At 41.1% G+C, this 12,782-nt stretch overlaps 1 protein-coding gene across 3 annotated transcripts in view; it reads left to right on the forward strand.

The window, feature by feature from the left end:
- The window catches only part of BCL2L13 (BCL2 like 13), a 67,074-nt gene that overhangs the window by 36,515 nt on the left and 17,777 nt on the right, over positions 1–12,782 (forward strand). For 2 of the 3 annotated variants that reach the window (XM_054035557.1, XM_054035553.1), the window contains exon 6: positions 9,796–9,939. In XM_054035557.1, coding sequence (XP_053891532.1) covers positions 9,796–9,939 — 144 coding nt within the window. Of the gene's footprint in view, positions 1–144; positions 301–9,795; positions 9,940–12,782 lie in introns of those variants that run through there. The other variant, XM_054035565.1, reaches the window with a different exon arrangement.

Genomic DNA, 12,782 nt, shown 5'->3' on the forward strand with positions numbered 1-12,782 from the left:
AAAGTTCAACTCTGAATTTCCTGACTTCTTCAATTTAAAATCTGAACATTAACATTGCATTAATATATTTTCTGTCTAATATGTCATTAGAGGACATAGTTAATTTGTTTTTTTAACTAGTTATCTGGTACTTGTGTATTACAGCTATTTTCTGCTTTTATCATTTATATGGAAATTGAAATTTTTTGCTGAAAACGGATCAACCCTAGATGTGGAGAAGTAATACCTTTGACTATAATGCTTGTACTTACGGCATAAGTTTCTTGTTGGAGATCCATTTTCATCAGAAAGGACAATAGATTTTCCTGTGGCCTTCAATAAAAAAAAATTTAAAAAATTCATGTTTGCATATTTTATACCCTGTAAGTCATCCTTCCATATGTGTTCTGCCTCTTGTGCTGCCTTCTAAAGATTTATAGCTCATATGGTCATGTGACTCCGACCAGTAACAGGGCTCCATCAGTAACAGTAGCCACTCTTAGATAAATGTTAATGTTTCTCATTTTTTAAAAATAGATTGTACCTCTCACCCTCAGACACATACTTTGATGAGATCATAGTTAGGCACTATATTTTTCTCTATTGTAACTGGAAAAAGCAGAAGAGTAAGTCGTGAACCCCAAGAGCTGCACTAACATAATTTTTTCAAATGCAGGGTCTTAAATCAGCTGCAGAATCGATTATGGGTTGAAGTTTCTCTTTTGACATTCTGGGTGATAAGTCTCTTATCCAATGGCTAACTGTTCAGTAGCTTTTGGCATCAGAAACTACTGATGAACTAGGAGCGCAACATTGCATCTTACTGTAGGTCTCAGAATCCTGTCAGCTAGGTAGCTTATTGGATCACAAGCTGTGATGTTGTCTGATTTAAAAAATGACCATATAGATCATTGTCGCAACCACTGTTCTATATTTGCAGCAAATCTTGTACAAAGGTTGTCAAGTGAAGTGTCTATGAAAAGGTTACGATTTGCAGGTTATGATTATGCTATCTGTATGCATGTATCATTTTTGTATTTGAAGTTAAGTATTGGCTGTATACTTGGATTTCAAATGTTTGCTCCTGGAGTAATACCCACAAGGTAGTTAGCCAGCACATCTTAGAGGGACTAGTCAAATTGAGTCACCCATCAAAGGAACATTTAACTGACAATGAACCATGGGAAATGCCTATCTACACTGAATGGAATTTCCTGCTGTGATTAGGCGAAATGCCTGGACATGGGACTTGCCCATGTGACTTCAAACTCCATCTTGTTGCTGAAATTTTCCACAGTAAGAACAATGGGATGGCCTCCACATGGCAAGTGCTATAAAGGGGCCTGGAAAATTGGTCCTGCTTTGAGCAGGGGGTTGAACTAGGTGATCTCCCGAGGTCCCTTCCAATCCTGATATTCTATAAACTTAATTTAGAAACACCTCCATTTTGTCTTCAATCCTGCTTCTTACCTCTGGAGGAACCTTGCTACAAACTGAAGCTCTGAACAAAGGACTGAATGACCCATCCAAGCTGTGGATGTATTCCAGAGATTTAACTTAATCCAGCAGTTCATTCCATCACTGCTACAAGCCTGAACCAAGAACTTTGCCATTACTGTATGTAGTTGATTACTTTAACCAATTTTAACTCTCATCTTTCTTTATTTTTATGAATAAACCATTAGATTTTAGATACTAAAGGATTGGCATCAGCATGATTTTTGGGTAAGATCTAAGTTATATATTGACCTGGTGTGTGGCTGGTCCTTTGGGATCAGAAGAACCTATTATTTGATGAGACTGGTTGTAAAGAACGACTCATCTCTGAATCCAGTGTTTTTGGTGGTGATACAAGAACTGGAATGCCTGAGGAAACTGCCTATATGTCGTCTTGTTAGCCAGTGTGGTGAAACAGAAGTTTACTTTTGTTGCTGGTTTGGTGTGTCCTATGGGGGTTAGCCACCAGTCTTGAGGTGTATCTGCCCTATTTCTCATTAGTTGGTCCTGAATTTGGCATCCTCAGTTGTGATCCGCTGAGGAATGGTTACAGTGGCATAGTCTGTTCAGGATGCACAGAACCCGGTCAATTAAGCTTTGGATCAGAACCCCGTGCTCTTCAAAATTTGATATTGAGAGTTTTATAGGTTAAAAATCAGTGACGATGAGCCAGAAGGCATCAGCAGAAACAATCAAACTTCAAGCCCCAAGAGAGAGCCTGTGTCTTGAACATGAACAAAGACTGGCAGAACTTAGAATGCAGGAGAAGCAAGCCTTGGCCCAGTTGGAAAGAGAAGCTAGTGAAAGGATCGCTAAAATGGAAAAAGAAGCTGCTCAAAGAAAGAAAAGCCCATGCAAGGCATATGGAACAGCTGGCTGCTGAGGAGGGGGTTCGCCAGATGCAACAAGAAACTGCCAGACTTGAGCTCCAAATCAAAAAAGCAATAGAAGAACAGCAGGAACTGTATCCTCTTGAAAGTCCAGTTTATAACATGTTGGTATGTTGTATTACTCTGAGCAGTTGTTTGTCTTGAACCAGTTTTGCTATGGCCAGGGAGAGGGTTACTTAAACCTGGGGAAGGTGAAAAATAGCTGTTTATCTCTGATATCTCAGGTCGTGGCTACACTCAAAACTTCAAAGCACTGCCGCGGGAGCGCTAGCACTTTGAAGTGCAAGTGTGGTCGCGCGCCAGTACTGGGGGAGAGTTCTCCCAGCGCTGCAGGTACTCCACCTCCACGAAGGGATTAGTTTACAGGCTCCCAGCGCTGGGGCACTGTTTACACTGGCGCGTTACAGCGCTGTAACTTGCTGTGCTCATGGAGGGTGTTTTTTTCACACCCCTGAGCGAGAAAGTTGCAGCGCTGTCAGATTTTATTTCCAGTGAAAAAATTTTAGTCCACAAGATACTGTTTCAGCAAACCAGAATGGAAAGTTTATAGTATAAATACAGTATATGCCTACATCATTCTGTGGGGCATCCTTATCCTCCAGGAATGTGTAGCAGTTCCTCTAATAATCTTGTTTTTTGAATAGATGGAGTACGAATTTATTGGTTTCATTTCCTCTTAAATTCCTCTCTCTTTTCTGGACAGCATTTTGTAGAAAAACAACAGTTAGGGTAAGAGAGAACAACTCTCATGTCTTTTTATAGCAGCGTAAGTCTTCCCCAGTTCTTATCTGTTTCCCCCTTTGGAGAAGAAGCTGCGAAGATAAATTAGAAAAATCTATAGTTGTAAGTTGATGTCTTGACCTACCAATTAGATTTGACTACTACAAAGTATGAGGCTAGACTGGTAAGAATACTTTGGTTGCTTGTCTTGTTATAGAATTCCTATTATATATTCTCAGAGCTCCAAACAATTTAGGGGAAAAAAGTTTGAAAAGCTTTTCATTGAGAAATAAATCTGCTTTTATGTCAGATGTCTGTCTACTCTTGCATCTTTATTACAAGGGACACTTTTTATAGAAATAGGGACGGTTTCCCTTGGGAGATTATCTGCTCCTCATGTTCACTTCTGCTACCTGAAGTTGTTGTCGCAAACAGAACGGTGTCATTTCAGGAGGGAAAGCCAACAGTAGGAGCAGATAAATTCATAAGTAGGGACTGATGCTGTTTCCATGCAAAATGTCCCCAATAATAAAAATCTGAGGGAAGACAGCAGATTTGATATCAGCTTTTTCTAAAGAGAATAGTTCTTCAAAATTTTCATCACCCACGCATGAAATAACATTGGATCTTAAATTGCACTTCTTAAGTACCTTGTCAAGTTTGCTTTTGCCAAGGAATGCCATTGCTTGCAGAGGAGTCATTTAGCTTTTTAGTAAAATACTGAATAGGGATGCTGAATTGAAATAAGCCCTTGCTTGACTAAAAGCAAGCATCTGAACAAAAAACTTTCACTCCCCTTACGTGCTGCTTAACACATCTGTTCCAAAGGATTACATGGCATATTAAGGAACCAAAGATGCACAGGAGGTGCAGCAGAAAACAGTCATCTAAAGGTTAAACACAAATGCATTAATCTTCCTGCAAGTGGAATGCTTAGGCACATGTTTTATCTGGGTTTGTTTTTATCTGGCTTAGAAAAAATAAAACGGAAGCTGGAAAGATGGGTGTAGCGTTTTTTTTTTGTTTTTTTTTTTTAATAAAAAAAAATTACTTCATTTTGCTCAGCATAGCATCCGGCAGTTTATGCAGTGCAATGCTTTTCTTGCCACAGATAGCCTGTGATTAGTACTGGAAAAAAACCTTCACATTCAAACTAGTTTGAGCCGCCTTCTGCCAGATGAAAAATGGCGTGATGCTCTTCAGCAACACAGGCATGGTGAGGAACCCAGTGTCAGAAGTAAACCAGTTTCCACCATGATTTGATACTGGTTTAACAGTCAGAGATATCTTGAATATAAAATTAATACAAAATACTTATTACTTTGAATGCCTTGGATCTCAAAGCACTTTTCAATGCCCATGTGAAGTAAGTTTCCCCATTTTACAGATGGGGAAACTGAAACACAGGGAAGTTAAGTGATACCCAAAGTCAGTGAAAGAGCTAGGAATGACTCCAAGATCCCTACACAGATGGTTCAGCTTCTCTCCATGATCTAAAATAAGGTTCTGATTCTGGTCCTGGTCCCTGTCCTGGACCCTGTATGTTGGTTGATATGGCAGCATATAAGGGATATAGAGATGCTGCAGCTGGCTGGGGAAGAATTCTCTTGGCCCGGTGCTGCTCCACGTTCAGCTCCCGGCCTAGAGACAGGAGTGGGAAGTGACACAGCCTATAATCAACTTGGATAGAGCTAATTTACACCAAGAGCCATACGGAATCTTAGATGGCCCAGAATCCAGGTAGCATGATGACTCAAAGCAGCCTTTGCATACACTTCTACCCTTGACTGCGCCTTCTGTGAGGCCCGGCACAGAATCTCTCTATTGGTGTTGGTCTGCAGTGATCAGATTAGTTGACTGAGAAATAAGTATGCGCGTGCACTTGATCAGTCTGTTAGAATCAGGAGCATGTGCCATATTTAAACAGTACAGTTTTTCACAGAACTTATGCACCATGCAAACATGAGCGGAAAGGAGACAATACTAAAGATAGCTGCATTTGTTATTTTCAATGGAAAACTCTGTAGAATGTTTCCGATATGGCAGAGCTGCCTAGTGACTCTAGACCAGGGGCAGACAAACTTTTTGGCCTGAGGGCCGCATTGGGTTTTGGAAATTGTTTGGAGGGCCGGTTAGGGGAGGGTTGGTAAGGGAATTGCAGTAGTCAAAAATGCTTTCTCTTCAGAGTTCTTGATATGAAAGTAACATGTAGGAGCCTTAAGGCTTCTCCTGTGCTGTTTAAATGTCCTTAAACTTTTTTTAGGAGCAGCCTTATTTCAAAGAGTAAATTATAGTTTCTTTAAGAAGATCTAATCATCCTATATATATCTATCTCAGATATATATTTAGAAATCCAGCTTTAGTAGCCATATTTGAAATCTGTGAGCTAGATACTTTATTTTTATCTATACCTCCAAAATACATAATTACAAAAAATGTAATTCCTTAAATATACCAGTCCAAATAATTTTGCAGTAGAATCCCGGTTTTGTGAATTGGGTCAGAGGATACCAATTACGTAAGGATAATTGAGTCAACTAAGCAGGTAAAAATGGGCTGGCAGTTTGTAAGAAAAGGAGGTTCACATAATCATGAAGCTAGAAGATAGGACATTAAGAATGATTTTGCTAAAGGTTGCATGTAATATGACTACTGTGAAATATTACACAAATAAAGGAGCTACCCTATTTTTCCTACACTGCCCCTTCAAAACCTGATTGAGTTGTATACTGTTTGTGCTAAATTTTCTTGTTGGTTACACTGGTGTAGCCTTGCTTACTTAGTGGAATTGCAGTGGTGTAACTAAGTGGAGAATTATCCCATTGTTACAGCTAGTAAGTGGAGAATTATCCCATTGTTACAGCTAGTCAGAAAGTTGTGGATGACAGTTTTCCTGATCAAAAAACATTTTTTTTTTTTTTGTTCAATAATTTTTATGAAGTTTTCCCTACTCTCCCCACTCTCATTTTCGGACAAGTTCTACTTAGTTCTAAATAGCACACTTTCTCTGTGCACTATAATGCACATAGCCTTTAGTATTGCTGCATATAATCTGGGTAATCATGTAATGAAGGGCCCAGTTAATGCTTATGTACAATGGTGGAAAGAGCCACGGTAGTTTATGCAACTTAATGCTTAATTTTTTTTTTATTATTTTTGTGTAGGTAAAATCTCAACTCTGACATTTATAGTCATGCATCCTTTTTGCACATAATAAATATAGAAAGGTAGCTGATTTAATCAAGATGGGGATGTTGTAGGTTCTTTAATCAAACCTTGTGGTAGCACTGTTGCAGCCTGATCCTGCCTCCCCTGAAGTCAATGACAGAGCATCTATTGATGTCAGTGGGAGCAGAATCAAACCTTGTATGCTACTGTGCATGCAACTGAAGATCAAGACCTGAATTTGGTGTCTCACTCCTCAGGCCTGCTTAACAGGCAAGGGAGGAAAGACACTGTCATGTGCAGTATGCGAGTATTCATTCTAGTGTCTTTGTAACGTTGCACCCCATAATGCTTTGTGGGAATGTGCTTAATGCGAATATACTTATGAATGTATATCTGACATAACTGGAATATGTTTTATGCTACATATGCCATGTAACATATCTCTGCAAAGGTTATGATCTACTGAATATATTCATACTATTTGTAGGCATGTCATTTTTGTATTCGAAGTTATGAATATTGGCTGTGTACTTGCTTGATTTTAAGTAGCCTTAGTAAAGCATTTGGTCAGCTTCTTGAGAAAGGAATGTGCAAATTAAGTGCCCAATCAAGAAACACTTAACGAACAGTGAATCTTGGAAGACTCCAATCCACATAAGAAGTCTTCCTGGAGACATTCAAGATAGCATGTGGGCAATGGCTGCTGCCTATAAAAACTGAATCATGCATGGACATGTGACTTGCCCATGTGACTCCAAAACTCCATCTTGGATCCGGACTTGGCATAGGAGAGAGGAGGGGGTCTCCACACACAAGAGAGAGTCTGTTTATTTAAGCCCCTGGGAGACCCTTCCATTTGGTCTTCAGCTGGCTCAAGAGAGAGCCTCTCCACCCCCAAAAGGATACCTGAAGGAAACTGGAACAAAGTACAGTAACCACAGGGGGGTGAGTGTTTGCTGGACCCAGACTAGAAGGCTAGTCTGTAAAAGAAGCTTATTGGAACATCTCTGATGGTGAATACATCATCTGTATTCCGTTTTCTTACTGTATTAGGCATAGATTTGCATGTTTTATTTTATTTTGTTTGGTAATTTACTTTGTTCGGTCTGTTACTACTTGGAACCACTTAAATTCTACTTTTTGTATTTCATAAAATCACTTTTTACTTATTAATTAACCCAGAGTATGTATGAATACTGGGGGGGTATGGGGGAACAGCTGTGCATATCTCTCTATCAGTGTTATAGAGGGTGAACAATTTTAGTTTATCCTGTATAAGCTTTATACAGGGTGAAACGGATTTATTTGGGGTTTGGACCCCATTGGGACTTGGGTATCTGAGTGTTGGAAACAGGAACACTTCTTAAGCTGCTTTCAGTTAAGCCTGTAGTTTGCGGGGATGTTGTTCAGACCTGGGCCTGGGTTTGCCGCAGGCTAGCATGTCTGGCTCAAACCAGGCAGGGCACTGAAGTCCCAAGCTGGCAAGAAAACGGGCAGAAGTAGTCTCAACACATCAGTTGGCATTTCCCAAGGGGGTTTCTGTGATCCAACCCATCAGTCTTCATTTCCTAACTAGTCTTTTTCCCCCTCCAGCTTTAAGTACATGCTCTTCACTGAGGGCTAAGCATATGCCATGTTTGAGGTTTAAAAATTAAAATTATTTCGGCCCTATAGGTGTGCCCAAAGTACCTGAGGGAATAAAGCCATAACTCATTTAAAAAAAAAAAATAATCAGTGCGTGCTAGGGAAATCTTAATGTGCGGCAGCAGGGTCCACACAGATAGGTAGTGCATGGCGCAGTGGAGTGCTGTGGAATTACATATCAAATTGCCATACAATGTGTTCATGTAGATCTGGAATTCAGAAAGCTGAACAAAATTTCCTCTGACTCTCCCCCTCCCATTCTGTGCTGAGTCAGTGTGAGAAGCTTCATTCCAAAAGGGCAAGAAGTATCTGAAAATGTAGTTTTAAAATTAAAGTGCTATCTCAGTCACAACTGTATGAATGAAATGTTAACCTTTAAGATGGCAAGGGTAGGTGTAATATACTCTGTCCTTCCCTGTTTATAAGACCCCTCCCATCTTCCATGTTCAGTTGTCAAACAGCCAAAACACCCAATACCTCTCACCCAGTGAGCAGGCATCTTTGTGCGCCCCATCTGGGTTTTCATAGCTGTACATCTGAGTAGGAATCTACCCTGGGCTCTGTACCAGGCTCAACCCTTGGCCTGTTTTCCCATGTCGCTGTCCCCTTTTTCCTCCCTGTTTTCCATCCTGAGGTTATGGCCAGGACCAACACAGGGGAGAGGCTGGCTGAAGCAAGAAGTTCAGGCTGAAGGAAGAAGAGGTAGCAGCCCCCCTGTTAGAGGAAAGCAAGCATTTGGAATTCACTCTAGGAGGTAGTCTTGACTTTGACCTGGCTCCTGTGGCCAGAAACCAAACCTTTTCCTCATAAACCACTTTCTAATGACCCCTTAGCAGGGACTGGTCGGTCCTTATGGAGAATAGATGTGCAGTGCATTTATTGGGCAGTGGGCACTTTAAAGCTTAGTAATGGTTTCTCCTGTGCCTGCTCAATGTGCTTTTTTTCAAGTGTCAGTGACTCTAATTCAAACCATTTTTTCCGTAAACTTGGCAAAGTGCTACATACAAACTTGGCACTGAGGGCAATTTACGTGCTCGTGGAGAATAAGCTCAAAGATTAAAAGTTCAGCTGTTTTCTGCTTAGGCAAAACCAAGGATAGCATGGTATTAAGAGCAGGAAGTGTTTGTGTGCGTATGTGTATATAATGTAATGCTCTCAACTCACTTTTCTTCACTTTCCAAAATAATTCACTTTTGCATGAAGACCAAGAATAGAAATTGGAAGAACAAAAGGAGAATTTCTTGGGAAGACTACAAACATGTTAAATTGGGCACAGAAGAAAAGGTTTTATGAAGAAGACACTTTTTGTAACATTACATATACCCCTGTGTCATGCAGGCTGTGCTACACTACTCAGGCTCTTGTTCTTTCCCACCCATTCCAAAAGTACAGATAAGCCTTCTGAAGGGATTTCCTAACGCTATGCATCTGCCCAAGAGTGTCTGAATTTGCTGCTTAGTTACATTTTGCGTTACTATCCTGTTTTCCCCTTCAAATTGTCCTCACCGCCTCCATCCGTATTTGTTGTAGGTTATGTAACATCTGTGGGGGACAGGGGGAAGTCCTGTCATTGTTCTAGTTATCTACTCAAATCTTGTGTTGGAAGGATGGGGCACAAAACTGCATTGCAGTTGTCTACTGTAAAAGGGTCTACCACAGAAGCTACTCTAAAGTGGAAATCTCTTTTTACCTCAAATGAAATGCTGCTGCCTTATGGTTCTGTATTTTGGTTTTATCCCATGGCTGTGTAAAACTGAAGCATGTAGTTCAGCATAGCTTTGTATAACTGTAGACAAAGATCATTAGCTTGTAAACTGTATGAACACTCCCTTCTCACACACAGTGGTGGTGAATCTAGGAAATGTTATCGTTCTCAATCATTTTTTGTCTTTTTAAGGTGTTGGTGCCTCTGGTTCTGCTGCAGCAATTCTTGATGGAGCTGACAAAAAGAGGCCAGGAGCCACTCGGTGCACTTTTGCAGTTTGGAGTGACGTACTTAGAAGACTATGCTGCAGACTACATCATCCAGCAAGGAGGATGGGTAAGAAGGCAGTGGTTGGTTGATTGCATAGCCCTTTGAGAGTGTGCTTCCATATATGTTTAGCTCACCCTCTGTCGGTCATTCTACTAATGAGGTTTAGAGGATTTGCTAGTGGGTCAAGAGGTAGAGATAAGGGCAGTGATTTGCTAGCCTCCAAAAAGAAAGGCTTATACTCTTAAAGGGGGATAGATGGTTTGGGATATGGGCTGGTCCATTGAGTTGAAGTGGGTCTCTAATGGAAAACAATCACTGATCCTTGTATTGAGCAAATCAGGATACAAATTCTACTCCTGTGTGGTTAGCTTCTTTCCTTCTGTATAGAGTGTTGCACTTTGGAAACAAATATACATAGGTCAGTAACCACAGATGTACTGTGTGGGAGAGTTTGGTCTCTTTAATTTTTTGTCCTGCTCTGGTGGGTGCTGGAAAGTGTGTGTACAATATTTTCCCCTCTTTGACATAAGCTTTGGAATGTCTTTGGCAGAGGATGATCTTTCATAGTAATTCCGTTTAGGAATGTCAGTAGGCATCACTTTAGAGACTTGAGTGCCTTTTATTATACATCATGTTATCCAGTAAGTAATTAAATCTTGCACTAAATCTTGTTGCATAGTGATCTGGAGCTTGAGATTCGTGGTGTATTGAGAGGTACATTTTTCAAAAATAAATATTCACACACTTTGTACTGGAGTGTGGTAGATCCAATTTCTGATCCATGTTGGAGTCCACCAAAAATGTGAAACCCCTTATTCCCAGCCCCAGCATTTTGTGTTCATAGTTGACATGCTGGATCTCCCAGGATAGACCTACACTGTGGGAGGTTGGGCTTCCGGATTATTTGTCTCAGGAAGGTAGAACATTGCCAGATTGAAATGGAATTAATCTGGGATTAGTGAAATGACTCCAGCAAGTTGGTTTTATTGTAAAAGTAAGCTGGTCAGGAAAATCCAGTGATTAAAAAGTCCTAACAGAGAAAAATCACATTTGAACAGCTTCTCATATTTCAGTATTTTCACTGGATTTTTCTTTGGCAGTGGAGTTCCATACTCACTTCCTCCTTTTCCCCAACTACTTCTCCTCTTGGCAACAGGGTGTACTGGTTTCTTATATTGGTGCCAATAGGTTATTTTTCTGGTCCAATCAGCCAATTTGTCTCTGACCTTCAGCTTGTGCAGGATGGGCAGGGACAGTTGTACTTGGCATGCATTTCAGACCTTGGTTTAATTAGTAACTGCACTAAGATTCAAATGTGCATTGCTTTTGGTTAAATCTCTGTTTGCAATTTTAAGGAAGAAGACTGGTGGTGGTGTGCCTTATATAAAGCTGCTGTTCTTGATGCCTAACCTCTGAAAAGGCTATGTGCCATTCTTCAGCGTCCTTTTTGAAGCCTTTTATAAACATACTTGTTACAGCCCAGAGCTTCTGAAAACAAGCAGATTCCCAGCATGGCCTTGGAGGGAGGGAGTGTGTGCTTTGTGTTGGCTGTGTGACTGTGCATGTGTGTATGTAGCTGGGTAGACTGCATTCCGTCGACCGTATGCTTGTCTATATGCATCCACTCAGGCATAAAATCAGAATGACACAAGTGGCATAGCAAACAAGCCGGAGCTATTTTTGAAATAGAGCAGAAAAGGCAGGGAAAGAAACGAGGTGATGGAAACTTTCCAACTGAATAAATGTGGCAGCAATGACCCATCATCATTTGCTCCATAGATGCAGTGGGGGCGCCTGTGCACGTGGTTTTTCTAAGAGGGAGTATGTTTTTTGCCCTTTATTTCATGTAATGTAAATATTCAGTTTCATTAGGCAATATTATTTTTTATGTTGGTTTTGGATTAGAGAGATCATATTCCAGATGCTAGCTACACTTGAAACTGTGGGTGGAGAATGGGTTACTGTTTTGGGCTCCTAAAATGAAGGTAGCTCAATTATTTGTATTTAAAGGGAAAAGAAGTATCGGAAACCATGGCAAGCTATTAGCCAAAACCTTTTTCATGGCTATTTCTAAGCAGTACTCTCCCTAGGAGTTCGGTGTGGATTGTAGCAAGTTACCATTAGTGCCACTCTGCCATGTTACATCCTCACAGCTCTAATCTCCAGTGAATGGTGGCACAGGGACAATGAGAAGTGCAGTCATAGTGCTGCCCAAGAGCTGTTTGAGGATAAGACAGACAGGTAACCAGTGCTGTCTGGTTCATTATTCTTGTCACCTTGAAGCTGTGCAAATGGAGCAAGCAGCATATGCAGTAGTGCCTGTTCAGAGCTCATTTAAAACTGAAGAGCTCCCAGAGCGGCTTAAGCCTGTCAGCTCGTGCACCAAAGGCAGAGGAAGAGGACTTGCAGAGCCTCCTTTGCAGAGGCAGGCCTTTGGGGACGCAGGGTCTCAGAAGCCAGGAGCATCATGTGGGCTGGAATCCACCCTAGCTTTTCCAAGGGAGTGTGGGCTTTTAAACTGGAGCCAGCATCTTCCACGAAGGAACTATTAAGTAACAAGGAGGAGGGAGCTAGCTGAGCCTTCCCTCTCTCCTACCATTTTCCTATAGAGCCAGGATTTTGGGGACACATGGGCCCCATCAACCTCGGTCTGCAAACAGCATCCAGAAGGAGATGGTTCTACAGTGTCAGGGGTCCTGATTATGTCAGTGGTTCGAGACTCTTTGAAAGGGGGAAATGGGCTAGGTAGTGATCAGGAATTTTAACATTAGTGGCTAAATTGCTGGGGCAGGGGAATGAAGGTTGGAGCTTCCCCATGGAAGTTGGTGAAGTTAGCATACAGTATGGTGGGGTGGGAGGCAGTCTCCACTACTCTCCAAGAGCCTCTGAGGCTCAAACTGCCTTTTAGA

This window comes from Malaclemys terrapin, chromosome 1 (genome assembly GCF_027887155.1).
Source record: "Malaclemys terrapin pileata isolate rMalTer1 chromosome 1, rMalTer1.hap1, whole genome shotgun sequence".
Taxonomy (NCBI): domain Eukaryota; kingdom Metazoa; phylum Chordata; order Testudines; family Emydidae; genus Malaclemys; species Malaclemys terrapin.